The sequence below is a fragment of the Ylistrum balloti genome, unplaced genomic scaffold (assembly GCF_031769215.1).
Source record: "Ylistrum balloti isolate Yb309-2 unplaced genomic scaffold, AGI_CSIRO_Ybal_v1 Utg369758, whole genome shotgun sequence".
NCBI lineage: Eukaryota > Metazoa > Mollusca > Bivalvia > Pectinida > Pectinidae > Ylistrum > Ylistrum balloti.
The window spans coordinates 1,896,890-1,914,782 of record NW_026781958.1 but is presented as its reverse complement, the minus strand read 5'-3'; the positions used below and the strand labels follow the sequence as shown (position 1 = coordinate 1,914,782).

The 17,893-nt window shown below is 36.5% G+C and overlaps 1 protein-coding gene across 1 annotated transcript in view; it reads left to right on the top strand.

Annotated features, from left to right (window-relative positions):
* The window catches only part of LOC132543492 (uncharacterized), a 172,206-nt gene that overhangs the window by 146,518 nt on the left and 7,795 nt on the right, over positions 1–17,893 (top strand). The window contains exon 8 of the mRNA XM_060206998.1: positions 14,810–14,953. Coding sequence (XP_060062981.1) covers positions 14,810–14,953 — 144 coding nt within the window. The remainder of the gene's footprint in view (positions 1–14,809; positions 14,954–17,893) is intronic.

Below are 17,893 nucleotides of genomic sequence, written 5' to 3'. Positions count from 1 at the left end.
TGATACTTTTGTACTGAGTAACTACAGTAAGGGGATCGATAATGAATTTAAAAACTGTCGATTGACAGATCGTGTAGCTAGTAAAAAGGTTCTTGCAGAGATGAAGGGAAACTGTACTTTTTCACTCCAATAGTAATACATTCATGTATTTGGCAATTTAGCTCTTCACAATATTGTATTCTGAGAAACTTTGGTAGCAGTTTATTTTCCGTTACTATCTTTAAAAAAAAGATATTGTACGTCTCTATTTTGTTTTGTTTTTTAATTTGTTCACCCCTTTGTTTGGAGGCGAGACTGAGAGTCAATGATGAGTTTTCTGTGTGGTGAAAATGGAAAACCAGGGAAAAGTTACCTGATACTGCAGTTTCCTCTTACAGCCGATATGCAGTTTAACAAGGTAGAGGATTGACCCACAAAAATAACAAAAACACTTTCAGAAATAAAAACTATTCCCGAGGAAAGTCATCCACATTGTATCTGTTGCTATGAATAGATACATATATACCTTCTTATGGTACCTAAAAATAATGCCATCGACAAATTAACTATGTGAAACGTGTCATAGATGGAATGTGAAAATTATTGTCACAAGTTTACTTAAAATCGTCATCCTATCATTGGATGACTTAAATCACAGGCATGGTGTGTGTTAATCAGCTATATTCCTCTTCACTATGTACCAACACTTTTATCCCTTTATCTTCGTTCATTACCATTCACAGAGTTCACAGTGGTATGGTTTCATGGTTTTAACACAGAGGATAAACCCATGTGATGTTTGAAAATTAATTCCCTGATTATGAATGTATTTACCTTTATGACGTTTTGACGAATCCTTCAACAGAACTTTCAGCAATTTTATTCCTGAAAGGAAAATTGTGAAGATCCAAAACAACCATTGATTCGAGGTTCTCTCACTTCGGTTATCCATTTACATCATTCAATATTTATATTTTTTAACTCTTGTGATCAGTAATCATCACATCTGTTGATTTCCTTGTGATTTTGTTTCCCAACCTCGTCGCTTGCGATACGAATTCAAGCCCGTAGCATCACTGACAGGTCAAGAAAGCCGTAAAAGCTCTATGTAGCAGTTGAATTCAATATTTATCTAATTCAAGTCTTTAAGTCCCTAAGGCTTGCCGTAACCTGCATGCCAAGTTTTAATTCATTCGAATAGTGGCAAGGTTCAGAATATACACATGAACTTGACACTGTTCTAAAATTTTCTGACATATGAAAATTGGAAATTCATCTAATTGTGGGGCTGCTGCACCACCCCGTATAGATTTTTGTCTTTTCTTTCGATTCCTTTAGATTTTCCTCAGTTGCTTACAAGGCTTCAAACTTTAGACCCTTAACATCACTGACGAGTCTTAGAAGAACAACTGTATAATGAAGTTAGATTCATTTCCCGGCTCATAGAAGGAAGAAACAGCTGTATGATGTAGTCAGATCATTGTTCGGCTAATAGAAGGACGAAACAGATGTATGATGTAGTTAGATTCATTGTTCGGCTAATAGAAGGACGAAACAGCTGTATGATGTAGTCAGATCATTGTTCGGCTCATAGAAGGAGGAAACAGCTGTATGATGTAGTCATATCATTGTTCGGCTAATAGAAGGACGAAACAGATGTATGATGTAGTCAGATCATTGTTCGGCTAATAGAAGGACGAAACAGCTGTATGATGTAGTCATATCATTGTTCGGCTAATAGAAGGACGAAACAGATGTATGATGTAGTTAGATTCATTGTTCGGCTAATAGAAGGACGAAACAGCTGTATGATGTAGTCAGATCATTGTTCGGCTAATAGAAGGACGAAACAGCTGTAAGATGTAGTCATATCATTGTTCGGCTAATAGAAGGACGAAACAGATGTATGATGTAGTTAGATTCATTGTTCGGCTAATAGAAGGACGAAACAGATGTATGATGTAGTTAGATTCATTGTTCGGCTAATAGAAGGACGAAACAGCTGTATGATGTAGTTATATTCATTATTCGGCTTTTCTATATCGAACTCTAAATAAGGAAAAGTTGCTAATAGATGTGTCTTTTGCACAATCTTTGAAATAAACCATGTCTATACTACCATTTATGTATCGAATACTTCTACACGATTTCCTTGTCGATTTCGAGCCTTCCTCTCACATCTATATGAGAACATGTGGTCATTAAAACTGTTGTAAAATTGTTTTTAGTATAATATTTGATATTAGTGTAGAGGAAGAGACAATTGTAAAGTCCAGAATTTAGCTATTTGTGACAAAAACATTTTCTGTCTTGCTATTTTCGGAATAGTTTTGTGTCCTGCAGGTATTTCATTGCCTATTCAATAAAGCAAAACCAAAATGTGTTGCTATGGCAACTTGCTTTTACCGATTACTTACATAGAGTCATAGAAGTTACTAGATAGAAGATCATGTATATTTCAGGCGAATTCTATTTCCCTTACTTCCTGTATTGCCTTTGGCTTAAATACATTTATGCTTCTCACCCGCCCGAGTCCATAGTAAATGATTTGAGTTCGCTTCTCTAAATACAAGTTTTTTCTCTCTCTTAAATGCTATCGTCACACCGAAACCTATTCATTCTGTTTTTAAGAAAAGATTATTCCAGTAATTTTGAGGGTACAATAATTGGAAAAAGCGCACCTACCTTCTGTTATTAAATTTGGTGTCTTAGACTTGTATTTTTTGTAGGCGTTTCTTGATTGCCGTTATTGTGTGAAGTTGCTTACAAGTAGTGTTCTTAAACCAGATTAAATTCAGGTTACTCGCTTATACACTTTGAGGACTAGTTCTCTTGTAAACTACAGAAACATATATTATTTGTGTAATTCACCACTTTTGTTTCTTTTAGGTTATAGGATATAGTCATCTACCTTATGTACTCCTATATTTTCTAGGAAACGATAAATCTGCCGTTTCGTAAAGAAAAGACAACTCATCACACACGTTTGGGCCGCGTTAGTACTTCATATCGCTAAGACCATGTACCATAGCTTCTAAATATCGTTTATTATACCACGGAAAACGTGTAAAACATAATTTTAAGAATTAAGGTCAAAACATACTGTAAAATCCTATATTTTCGCGGGGCTCAATTTTCATGAGTTTGTTTTTAAATATTGCGTGGACATTTCATTTCGCGGACAAGTAAAGCTCAGGAAATCTACTGATACTAACATTAAGAGTTTATGAACATATGAGGATTAGGTTGATTACGTACAAAATCAACAAAAATACTCCCAAACGGAACCTAATGACTCTACAGTAACCGAAAGCATTTCAGAATGAGGCTAAGAATTCTGGAATGAAATGCAATATGTCAAAAATGCTTTCGTGAAAGCAATAGCACTGTCCCGCGACTTTTTAATTCAATATCATATTGAAATGACGATTTATTGCAAAAAGTGGATTACATACCAAAACCGCAGCTCCCGTAGTTCAATCCGTAGTCAATTTTCTGAGAAAATTGTAACACTTAGATAAAGACTGGTTGAAAGCTCTCTCAAAGTGGAGGACTTAATCAGTATTGCAGTAGTTGTCTTTGATATACAAAAGCTAGATTAGAGGCTTCTGATTAAAAGCTATTTAAACAAAGTAGTGGCACATACACAAGTAAACCAAAAACAAGGTTGCATTACTATGTTATATACTGTATATAATGTATCATTGCTAAAAATGGAAAAAAAAGATTCATTTCATCCAAATTACCCCTTGCCTGTAATAGAAAAAATGACAATAAACGCCATACCACGTAGCTACCATTCAGTCGCAGGATTCTAGAATTTTAAAAAAAATCGATTCCGCGAAAGTGTGCGGAATGCAAGGATGTTTGAAAAACCCCATTACAGTTATGCGAGACCTAGCTGTATGCCATAATAACATTTGTACATATCAAACGACACTATAGATGTGTATCATCTACGTATTCAATGTAATTACAGGAACTGACTGTATCATCTGTGATACCGTTATGTGAAACTCACTCTGGTGCTCGCTTGCCCATTATCTAATACACAAACAAGTGACCAACTACCAAAAACACACGTCAACTTATCCACCAGCAACTTCATCAACTAGGACTTAATCCAATGTTTCTGTGTGGGAAGGGAAAGGGGATACGGGGTGGGAGTGGGTGTGTCAGGAGAGTTTATAAGCTATTGAGAAAAAAATATATATTTTCAGTCTTGACCCAAAAGCAAGTTTATACATATTTTTGTCTTTTCTTTAGCATGGCTTTTGACACTTAACCTTGAGCATGGTTATAACAAAAACTCTCTTCGGATTTCAATTGGATAGCGTTGTTCCTAAACACGAGTAAATCACACTTGAGAAGTGTGGGAGCACGTGGAAATTTAAGGTTTTAGTTAAAACTATGAAAAACATCATTTGATGTCGTCTTTTAAGGAAAAATGATGCTGAAGTCATTCTACTGTCACTTTCGGGGAAAAAATACCCTCATTATATGTTAAATCTTGAAAAAGTGACTAAAACTCTCCGACTGTTCCAAGTACAGTAGTTCTTCCTTAAGGATATTGTAGGTCCAGTGGAATCTTCGGAAAGACATCAGTTACAGTGAAGATGACATTAAACCGTCAGCAGCACACGATATATTTCATTTCTAAGAGATATGTATATAGGTGTTGTTGATGTCGAAACTCTGTATGATATCACCGATCCGATCGAATACGTGCCAGATTAATTCAACACAGACATGCCGTGTTGCGCACCTTCGACAGTCAGTGTGACTGAGCGTTCGTGTGGCAAGTTCCGAGCGCCATTAATTATTCAAGGTATGTCTCTTCATCGCTATACTGTTTTGTTTATCGGTACACACTTCGTGTCTGATAAATCTCCATTACTACTGGGAGATTCCATCACTAAAGCTCTGACCTCTCTTTCCGGAAACCTCATACAGTCATATACAACGAAGTGCCATTTTTCCTGGTCAGCTTGAAATTTCTGTTGTATCGTTGATGCTGAAAATGCTTTTATTACCAATTAATTCATATCAAATGTTCGTGATTACAGCAAATAAGATCAGCGACATGTTTAACCTGGAATGAAAAATACGTCTTTTCTCTATCATGACGAACAAGTATCGACATAACATGAAAGATCAGATAATATTTCAAATTATGTTTTAGAAATGGTGTACATCCGGTTGCGTGCAAGGGAAATTTAGTTTCTAGTTTGTAGCTATCAGAAAAGTCAGAATCGTGTATCATGTATTTGTCAATTCTTGTCTGCCGATGATGTTGAAATTGCGATATCTTTGTGAGTGTTGTAGAAGTTTTATACCAGATGTATCATATCTAAAAACCTGTTTCATCTATAGAAAACCTAGAAGTTGTGTACAAGGAAAGTCTCTATATAATAAACACTTCTTCAGGAGCCGTAACAATTATCTTGAACGCAATTCCAATTTCTCCTTAAATGAATGTAACGCGCTCGCCCGCAGATCGTGTTGTTGGCGGTGCTGGTTTCCTAGTACAGAGCGATGAGAGCTATGAGAAATGAAACATCCCTACATGCTAATTAGGACAGACTCGCATTTACAAAATTAGTGACAAAAAGCAATGTGACACCGAAACAGAAAGCTATTACCAACGGAAACCCTCGTTTCGAATATAAATCTCCATGATCACAGACCACGTGATCGATTATTGTTATATTTCTGAAAACGAGGTCAAGCTGGCTTCAACAACAATTAGATCATGTTTAATTGAAAAATCCACACAGAGTCACCAGTTGGAAGTAATATTGTAGTGATGAACTTTGTATCACTCGCTGCATGTGAACGCAATAAGGTGTATGAAGGTCAGCAATGAACATGCATGTGCAAAGGGCAAGGCTTTTACGCGCGTCGTCTATGGTGATTAGGAGGCCGCGCGCGCGCAGGTGTCAGTGATGTGTTGTAGTTTATGAAGACAAATTGATCACCATAGCTCTATCTATGTCTTTCTGTACAGCTTCTTTTAACAAATCTTGCTCCAAATATGGAATAGGATTAAAGTATCTCGCAAATATACCCAAAGCTTACGACAGACATCATCGAACGGGAAGCAATTCTGAATTTTGGGAACAAGACAGCTCCGTCGGTGAAGGATGGACAGATGCATTTCAATTAAACACGAGAAGCATGGCTGCATTCCTCCCCGGGGCAGTTTGTAGGTTTCTCAGGAAACCGATATCAAGGACTCTGACCTCTCGTTGTTGTGTCCTTGGGGCAAGACGCCCCAATATTCCTAGGTCGTCTGCTGCGGGGTCCCCGCATGATTTGCAGTGAAGTAGTCACTAGCTACTTGAAGGAGATTGTAAGAAAAGACACACGAGTGAATAGCACATTTTATTGTAAGTTTAGAATTAAAATTACAGTAGGGTCAAATAATAAATTTAAAATGCTGTATCGTCCTTTTAGGACTCGTTGGTGATGCTAAGGGCCTAAATTGTGAAAGCTAGGAAGCAACTGAGGTGAATCCAAAGCCATCGAAAGTAAAGTCCAAATCTAGGTGGGGAGCGGCACTTTCACCATAATTCAATATATTTGTACTTTTATAGATATGATGATTAAAGAACGCCTAATATATGTGTACATTCTGAGTCGCAAACAAACGATTCAGAATTTGGACAACCATTTTGACAGTTACATTATCTCTATCACAATTTTTATTACTCGTCCCCTGAGGGCCGTAATAGTGGACGTAAAACTCGTTAAATAAATAAATAAACATTGTAAAATATGACTCCGATTTGTAATAAAATTTTCCCGCTCAGTAATTTTGCACTTCAATGTTCATAAACGATGAATTCGTATATCGACATATATTAAACAACGTTTAGAGTTCTATAAAACACAATTGTACGTTTTACACTGCCTCAGAGTACACTTAGTGTGACCGGCTAATATCTGTTTGAGATCAAACGCAACACATGGAATGCTTTCGTACTAGATATATCGTACGGTTACCGGTTCTACGCGGCCTCTAGGGAGCACGCCAGCATGGTGGTACTACGCCAAAATACCGATCTGGCACTGCCGTTCGTCTCCGCTCCAGGACACCCGGGACATATTCAGTACATGTGTTTTGTTACATACAAGCGCTTTGATGATCCAGGTCCTGACACCATCCGATACACGCTCTAACATGACGATTCTCAGACAACTTGTGTTTCATTTAAGCATCAGCACTTAAGTTAAAAGACATTTTTGGCAAAAATCCATTTTTTTTTTCAATATCAACCATAAAGCGTATTCAGGTCGTATATTTGAATTATTCTGTTCTGTTCTTTGGTCGAAATATGAGCGATGGACTAGATGGAGGGGTTGAACGTTTCCTGTACGAAACAGCCTCTCTGGTATTAATGCGGGGTAGACTTACACGTTCAAAACCCCTTGATTCCTCTTGTATGCTCCACCAGTGAAAACTGAATAGGTGATGATGTAAGATCTGCTCTAGTGGGGTTTTTTCATTTAAGAATTAAATATACAGAGCAAAATCAGCAGCCCTTTCTTTTATTTTTTTACATTTTAATGTTTTAAGAAAAAAGTTTTGATGTTTTTTCATCTATCGTGTGTTAAATCAAATGATGATTTACACATATTTGCATGATAGATGTCGTCGAGGAAACAATAAAGTTACCCTTCTGTAACACCTGGTCTTGCGTTAATGTTAGGATTGAATCCCGCTTTGGGCGATTTCATAAGGCCTTAAGTCAACTTGATCATAATACAAAGATGTAGGTTAAGCCCATCACAATCCATGTCCCCGTTAAGTCGACCAGGCATAATTAATTGATTATGCCAATGACACGCCGGGTTCTGTACTCAAACGAGACTGAAACGAACAATCCGTCGCTGACAGCTATAGAATATGGCACTATTCTTGTAAAAGATATGATAAAACATATACTTTATTATTTTAACATAACATGTAACGTGTAACAAAATACAAAAAAAAGATATTTCCGTTATACTGATTTTTCCAATGCATTCGTCCATTTTCATAACATCGGGCCGACAGCGGCACGAAAACAAAAACAGTGTCTTGGCGGCAATTTGATGTACTTCGTCGTTGCTTGGCTTTAAACTAAGCATCTTTTGTGAGTTGTTCCGTAGTGTTGAGGCCGTGACACAATATCTACAACTTGTTAAAGCTATTGTTATAGTTATTGTTACATTTATGTGAAGTTCAATAGTGGTACTAACTCTTCATCATTTTCTGGTAAGTATTCAAAGTTTTCAATAGTGAACGAATCCCAGTTGTTAAGATTTCTGTAGCAGACGACAGTGTACATTGATCTTACGCAGATAAATTGATATTAACGAGAAAACAAACCGTTGAGTAGAAACTTGTCAGAATGCTACCGGATATTGAATTGTTCCTTTAAAAAATAATAATGACATTGTGATAATGTTCACGTGCGTACTTTAAATTGAAATTTTATTTGAAATGATAAAGACCCAAGGGCTCTCTTCCTTCGAATATTTGTAAATGTATTGACAGGCACAAATAAATGTTAGTCTGGTCGAACTCATTCGCAACTAAAACTGACAATATGTTTCGATCAATTTCACTTGAAAAAGAAACTCTAATCTAAACCTTGCAATCCAAATACACTTGTAATTTCAAACTATCGTAAGAAAATAAATCTAATTTTTGACGTAAGGTTTTCTTCATGAAATGACTTCAGTCCTGACGATAAGGCAATGTACAAGGTAAACATATAGACATATTTTTACATAGTTCATATAGCCGTCTCGCATGAATGGACGCAAACCTCTTACATCTGTGTTTACAGTGTGCTATAAAAACGTTACGGATTTACTCAATTGAGGCAGAAGACGCTTTCTCTTCAGAAATACCTGGTCTTATTCTCCCCGTACTGTTTTCAAGATTCTCTTGTTTTTTCATATTTTGCTCTAGTTTTATTAAATTTTAGTTTTGATTTTGATAATGTTGACATGTTTATATTTTTTTTTTCATTTGGTCAATTCGTGGCTCTGTAGGGAACAACTTTGTATGCTTGACAACAACACAACTATTTTTGATAAGGATCGTGGATGTTATCTTGTAACAACAAAACTATCTGACATCCAACAAATAGGCCAACCCTCCTTATAATTAACGCTTCCTCTGCCATCAGCAAAGTCATTTGATATAAACCCCTTGGTACCGGTCCTACTACAATTGACCCCTTTGGTCTCGTTCCGATATCGATTTGTGTTCCCTCAGGCTCCTCTCAGCCCCGTTTCGGGAAAACGATTGACTGTACGCGCCCTTTTATGTAGCCATTTCTCCCGGTAAAGAATCCATTTGTGTTTCATATTATTTATTTAATGGGAGCTTAAATCCGCCCTTGTCTACTGATATGGGAAAGCATTTTGGGCTTCCATTGAGAAAGTCTGGTGTGCAATTACAACTCAGACGCGAATGTCGGTTAATTTACAGCAAATTGATGCATGGAACCTGGAATACTCGTGACTACGACCCGATGGAATACTGATAAAACAACCTTGCTGGAGTGTCAATGGAATATCTGTGACCAGTCTTTGGCTAATGGAATGATAAAGAGGGAAAAAACAGAGTATTTTTGTTTTGTAGTCAATAAACTGCCTTTTTACACCTTATCTGTGGGAATAGCTTCTGATATAAGATTATAAAGGGTATGATAACCATATTTCATAAAGAAAGGTTGAAATGGGTCTGCACATTCAAGATGATGTAGACACTAATACAGTCCCTCTATCTGTATAAATTTGTCACCGACAGATCATAGAATAGGAAAAAGTATAGGAATTCGACTGTGTAAGTTTACTTTCACATTGTCCTGTATTAATATGCAATATAGTTTTCATACAGAAATCGCCAACTTATATTATCGAGCTCAGCCATGTTATCCGTCAAATTTATGACTGGTATATCTTTTTTCTTTTTACAACAATTTTGAAAAAAGTTCATCCAACTTATATTAATCACTCTCGGTGGCACGATAGCGGCCTTACTGTGGGAGGAAACTAGAGTACCTGGGTAAACCCCACGTGGTCGGGCAGGTAACTTTATGCCTTTTTCACGTCTATTCCGGGAATCGGACCTCGGACGTCGAGGTGAAAAGACCAATGTGCTACCGTTACGTCATCCGACTACCCTAAAATGGTAAAATTGGAATGACAGTGGAAGCAATGCCAGGCAGGCCAGTTATTTCAGGATCAAACAAAGCGTTTCTACTGAGATAACATTGATCGCTAAACTGTTTCCAAGCTACAATATACATGTGGCCGGTATGGTGGTCATTACAAAACACAACCTGCATTACATACTACCCAAGTCTTTGAAGTCTTAATTTTTTTTTTTTTTTTTTCGATGGATTTTCGTTTTTCTGACATCTAACATGACAGGAGTTGAAACTGTACTTTAAACCTTTTAAAGGGCTAGCAGTTTAAACTCTAGAAAACTGTCTGTACTACTTACAGATAACGAAACATGAGTTTATCACTTTGAATCATAAAGACTTATGAATAGTAAGAAAAAATCAGCAAAGCCGGTGATAAATAAAGTATAAGTGGCGCGAAGAACGGGAAGATATCATACACAGAAAGGAAAAGCATATATTCCTAAGTGACAACGTCCAAGTAGAGGATGGAATGACCCACATGTTATTCACGACAACACTTGATATCACAAAAGTATTGTTGTACAGTCGAAAACAAGAGAAAGTCGTACGTTTGGCCACACATCATACGCTACACCTAAGTCCCTTTTTCTTTTCTCTCCTTCGGAAGAAATTGCTCTTCAGAAAAAAGAATGCATAAGGAAGTGCACTACTAGCAGGTTCTGCCACCTATCGACGGAAAACTACTGCGCCATATATACGACATGGATAGCACTATTGTGATAGTGCTTTATTGATAGAAAATTTGTACATGAACTAATAACAGAAATTACTTAATGACCCTCGTATTGTCCTTCGCAATATTTCTAGCTCTAACTTAACCAATCATCGGAGGATGGTCTCCGCACTATAGAGACAACCATTGAGACGAAGTTGTCATTGTCCGTCTTCGAATGGGCCATACATACCTTACACATTCATATATGTTGAAAGACGAAGATAATCCTCGGTGCATAGGATGTGATGAGCCATTCACCGTTAAATATCTTTATTGGACTGCATTGACCTTCTGTCTACTCGATAATTTTTTTATCGTTACAAGTTTAAAGACTCTTTTTGAAACTATTCAGATTAATAAAATTCTAGGTTATCTGAAAGATGTTGGTCTATGTTATAGAATATGACTAAGCATTTTAATCTTGTGATAATTTAATCATTGGATGTTTTTAGCATTTGTCTTTTACCTTTTTGTCTGTTTGGTGTTATTTCCTTTTTGAATTGCTATTTCTTTCGCCGGTTGAGGGCCATAATGACCATTTGTGTGTTGACGAGCCGTTAAGATAGCAATAATAATAAACTTCACACTTTTACTCTCAACTCCTGTGTAATTTGGCCTTGGTTAGTGGTTCGTGGGCTGGTGAACTGTTGTCAGTAAGGGAGATAATTCAAAGCAGGTACAAAGCTGCGTCGGAGAACAATAGAATTATATAACAACACCCACCATGAACACTTGATTAGAGTTATTGGAATGTTACGAACTGGTTACATTAGTGCTGCTGTGCCACAAAATCGTATCAAAATACGGTACTGTGGCTTCATTGGGAATATTCACTCTATTGTTCCGTGTTCCTAACGATCTGACCAGCAGATGACACCATTAACTCTTGTTAACCCGGAAATGTCACGTGGGTGCAGCACTTGGTGGTTTACATGCTTCCTTCACTCCACCTTTTTTATTTTCATTAACGACTCAACCTCAAATGATGCGACCAGAAAAAAAACTAAAGCAGATTTCACAATATTCAGTTCATTTAACCTACTAACGAATGTAAAAATTTGGTGACATATTTCTGTCATCATAATTTTATTAGGTCGTATAACCGTATCACGACCTTTTGAGATAATTATTGCGACGAGTCGTGTTATTTTGCAAATATTATGTAGACTTATACGGTATTATTAAAAAAAAGCGGATGGCATAAACATGTCATAATAGGATTGATCAAATAAGACCGTTCATGAATTTTGAAATAAGTTTATCCAATAGGATCGTTTATTATGATTTACAGGAATGTAAATGTAGATTCGTTATAAAGGTATATCACACTTAGTTCACAAACGAAAATTTATCATTTTAAAAAGGATATTTTCAAAAAGATGTTTATGGTTTTGTGAGGTTAAGTTATGGTAAGACAGATTAACGAATTTGAACAAAGTTGCCTCCTTATAGGGAAAATTTTGATCTTAAACATTCTATAATACGACAAACCAATAACCTTCACATCTCTATTTATGGAGTCAAACCAATAACCTTCACATCTCTATTTATACTGTATTTCCTTGACATCTTAATAAATGTTAAAATCTGAAAGTTCCCGCAAGCAACATTTTATTTTAAAGTAGAATGCAAGAATTAAAATCATAAATGGTCCATTTGCTAGCATGAAATGTTTTACACAGGGAATTGATTTTTCAAGCAATTTTGTCTACAACAAGCTTGATAATAACCTGGACTATTTTCAGATCCCAAGAATAAGAAAACTAGATTAGAGTATTTATAATACCTTTGCAAAGTCTTTATTGGTTAACATGTATTTAACACATTATCTGAGAATTCCTCTAAAAGCGTCGATTCGTTCCCATTCTATGACCTCAACATACCTGCTCTTAAATCAACACAATTTTCTCCAAAACAAAAATGATTATTTTCACTTCGACCATCTCAAAATGAAGACCTAGTCTGGGCCATTTATGGAATATTTTCTACAGAAATTCACACACTGTTTTTAATTCCACTTACTCTGGAAAATGTCATGTCACACGAGCATTAACCAGGCTATGTTGAAAACATTAACCATTCGAATTTGTGCAATTGTACGGAAGCCGAATGATCACGAAGCCTGTATATATTTTAATGCTATGTTCGCCAAAAGGTCACAACTGCTCGTATATAGATGATGTGGATCTACGGTAGCCAGGAAGAGAAATACAGCATCAGATCATGTGACCTAATATAGTTCTACAGCAGCAGATCATGTGACTTCGTGTAGTTACAAAGCAGCAGATTATGTAACCTTGTGTAGTTCTACAACAGCAGATCATGTGACCTAATGTAGTTCTACAGTAGACAAAATGTTACGTGACCTCGTATAGTCCTGTAGTAGCTCTAAGGTCACCTGGTCGCAATTTTTGTCCCTCAACAGGCTTATCGTTTTATACATCAACTCAGTGTGAAACAAAGGGAGCTAACTTTGTGAAATGAAAAGGGTCGAACTCTTATAGCATGAAGGTCATGTGACCTCGTATAGTGATATGGTGTCCGAATACCTTAAGACTCGATCCTTTGACTAGCAAGTATTATAGTCAGATGTAATGGCGTAGAAAGTCACAGTGAAGTTAAAAAAATAGATAACAGATATTTCATCAAAAGCCATGTTTACATGTAACATGGCTGCGGAAAGGTCATAGGAACTCATGTTGTTCATATGGTTGCTGAAACTTCGATTCGTGCAGTTCTGCAGTAACCGAAATATCACGTGACCTGAGTAGTTCTACGGCAGCCGGGAGGTCACGAAAGGATCTAAAATTGTGAAATTCTGCATTAACCGGAATAATATATCCATTTAGTTAGGGTTTTACAGTGCAAAAAAAATAAAAATAAAGTATCTGTGAGTCGTTAATTTATGTATCCCAAGCAAACATACAATTAAATGTTAGGACAGCTACCTACGGTATTAGACTTAGAAGCTTGTCGTGTTTGACATTTATATTTCCATAAATGCAAGTCTCAACAACAAAAGTGTTAACATCTCGTGTTTCTATCAAACTAACACGTGCGCGTGTCTGTTTTTGACTGTAGCGAGAATGCACGTGACTGTTGGCCGATAAAAGATCGTCATTACATTCATAAAGATGCCAGTTGAAATTATCAAATTTAAGTTTCTTGTTTGATTGTAACAATACATGACAACTATAATTAATTATTGTCACTATGTCTTCGGGAGATTGATCGTTTTAATGTTTTTCGGGTTTCGCATGTTCGTTTTAGAAAGAATAATTTGATACTGCCTTAAAAATTATCTTCCATTATACAGTAAACGAATCGATTTCTTAAGTGTTAAAACGAAATGATATTGATGCAGAGGACCTTTATAATTTGATATTTACAACATATTATTTTAAATTTCCATCAAGTCACGGAAAAGCTTGCTTTTAGATAAGAATCACAACGTATGCATGTGATTTAAATAAAACATTTTACTTACATTATAAATCTGCTTTTTAGGGAAATTTGTCTGGATAAATTTTTTTTAAGGAGAGAATTCAGAAAATGGTAAAATTCGAAAACCGATATAGCCAATCAGAAATGTGTAATATCTAAATAATGGCATAAAACGGTTGTTATAGCGACAAAAAAATCTTGCCCGAAACATTATTCAATAGAGGAACCGGAAGTGAGGTCATCGGTATAAGGGCATGATAATATGGCCCCGTTTTCCGGCCCAATTCAAGTAATATCTAAATATGTTTATTTGGCCTATCACAAGTTTAAGTGAACATAAACAAGATGTTAACCCAACAGCGTCGCGTAGAAATGATTCGAGATTCGGACAACATCATGCGCCAGAATCTAAATTTAAAAATTTCATGTCATCCTTTAAACATTGATGTTTTTATTTCAGAGCTCCGTGAGGCCTTCTATATGTTTGATAAGGACGGCGACGGCAGAATCACCGCTTCAGAACTCGGAGTCGTACTCAAGTCCATGGGTCACACGCCCACCGATACAGAGTTACGGGACTTGATTCATGAAGTGGATGTTGATGGTAGGTGGCGCTATAAGAGAGAGAACACATTTCATTAAATTACAGACGAAAACACCTTTTTTCTTGTAAAGACTAAGTAGTATGTAGGTGTAGTAAATAAGTTTTAGAGTGTGAAATCATACATATACACCTGTAGGTTTCACTTGAAAGAGACTGCCCCAACTATTGTTAGATTGCATTTGATTTCGATAGAAAATGGGAGAGTATTTTTTTAAAATCAATTTTACAGAATTGCAAATAAAATGGAAATTGTTTACAAAAGACGCACGCGGTGTTGTAGCCGTGTGCAGTGATTACGTGACGCATTTATCTCCTGTTTAAAATCAATGAAATGCTGTTTAAATTAAACAAAGCCTACCAATCCGTTTATTTGACATTAGCAGCAAATTGACAGTACTCTCATGACAAATTATCCAAATATTATAAAAAAAATATCACTCCAGGAAAAAACTAACAGTAATATTGAATTACTGGTTTGTAGGAGATCATTTGCAGGCCTTGTCAAATAATGCTTCATCGCAGTCGAAAGAAAGTGCTTCTACTCTAGAATATTGATAACAGAAAATATATTCTAAAGTTTGCAATCTTTAATTTAAGATTGCGCAATAGAATATTCATTATATACATTGGAAATATATCACGTTACTTTTATGAAGACGTGAATGCAAGAGTCCTTGAATTTCATTCACAAAAGAGGCTTAAAAGGCAAACTTAGTTTGTTCATGAAGACTTTTTTGGATACCACATTGGAAAATACTCCAATTTCGTGTGGCATTTTTGAAAAAAAAAATAAGCGAATTTTCATTTTCAAAAAACCAGATTTATCCTTTTAAGATAAATAATGAATATCCATATATTAATGTGAGAAGTTGTTTAGACCAAACTAGGGCATAAGTTCAGATAAAGAGATAAAAATGTGATGACATATTAAAAAATCGCACACACCACTTTGTGTGCAATTCTTTTAAAGACCAAAATTATACTTTCCATATTGCAGTCTGTTCAAAACAATGTAACAAAAATATAGTTTAGGATCCATTGCCAAAATATGGTAATTACAGACGTTTTGTGCAAAGGAATAAAATCTGATAGAATATGCGAGAGGCGTTTTTCCAGAAAGTTAAGGTTATTTGCCTCCTTGATTTCGAATCCTTGACGAGCGAAGTGAACATTTTTTGTATCTAAGGTCTTCCATACATAAGGTTAGGTATCTTCCTCTCAAACCTGTACTAATAGTTGGATTTTGAATACGGCTGCAGTGACAAATGATAACCGTTTGATACTTAATACCCTCAGTGTTGGTGAACTAGAACCGCTTGATGCTTAATACCCTCAGTGTTGGTGAACTAGAACCGCTTGATGCTTAATACCCTCAGTGTTGGTGAACTAGAACCGCTTGATGCTTAATACCCTCAGTGTTGGTGAACTAGAACCGTTTGATACTTAATACCCTCAGTGTTGGTGAACTAGAACCGTTTGATATACCCTCAGTGTTGGTGAACTAGAACCGTTTGATACTTAATACCCTCAGTGTTGGTGAACTAGAACCGTTTGATACTTAATACCCTCAGTGTTGGTGAACTAGAACCGTTTGATACTTAATACCCTCAGTGTTGGTGAACTAGAACCGCTTGATACTTAATACCCTCAGTGTTGGTGAACGAGAACCGCTTGATGCTTAATACCCTCAGTGTTGGTGAACTAGAACCGCTTGATGCTTAATACCCTCAGTGTTGGTGAACTAGAACCGCTTGATACTTAATACCCTCAGTGTTGGTGAACTAGAGGTATACAGCTAAAGTGCTGCACATTTGACATATTTTACTCTATATATTTAACAGCTTAAACAGAAATAGAATATGGACGCCATCTCATTAAAGGACTTTCTTGAAGCGCTTGACTTTTTGGATGCAATGGTTTGCTGTTGCATACGTAAATACCATAGAATATTGGATTTTTGGGGACACAAGGTTTTTCTGTCCAGTTGGACACCGGTTGTTATAATCCTGTTTGGTATTGGTAGTATCAGAACAGTCGTGTTGTACTCTGTATACACACTTTAACCCTGCTTCTTATGTCGTGAGTGGATTTCACAATGTAATGTTTCAGTAGTGTTCAGAGATCCAGACTTTGTAGTCACCACCACTGAGATGCGCACGTACATAAACAACCTGAACATAGTACAAATTATCTGCTGTTGCATCCTTTTCTCAGAAACAAAGACTTTTTCAGCTAGTGCTCTCGTGTTACAGTTGTGGCAAGTTGTATCAGTTCTAAAAAGTGCCTCAGTGACATCAGTCAGTAGTTAGAGGCAAGGTGCCTTGTTTAAATCTCCGGTTGGAGGATACTACTAACTTATAGGCTTTATAATAGATATATAATATCGATTTACTTGAAGATCGATATATTGTGACTGCCTGGGTTTTAGGAACTAAACAAGGGGACTCTTGTACTGTCTGGCCATGTTGAATCTAAATCTGATAAAACATCCCTGAAGCCGTGATCACCAACCACATTGTCATCCTTCTCAAGTCAGGAAAGCGATACATTTGGTGATCTGGGAATCCTTGATGCTACCAGGAAATGGTTCTACCGTGTCCAGAAAGTTGCCACCAGGCAGGAGCTATATTCATGAACTTTAAATAGGAACATTGCTTTCTTGTAACGTTGTAAAATTCGCCAGAACTTATGGTCTCCTCTCTGTAGCATATGGATATATGTACCATCAGGGACAGAGACAAATGTTTCCTATGTGTGTGTTTATATGAATGTATGGCTTACGTTTTCAATATCTCTTGAAATATTTAACTCCATTAATACAAAATCAATCCAATCTGCCTATCGAACCTGGGGGACCACAACGTAACAACATTGTTGTACCAGGGTGGGGGACCACAACGTAACAACATTGATGTACCAGGGTGGGGGACCACAACGTAA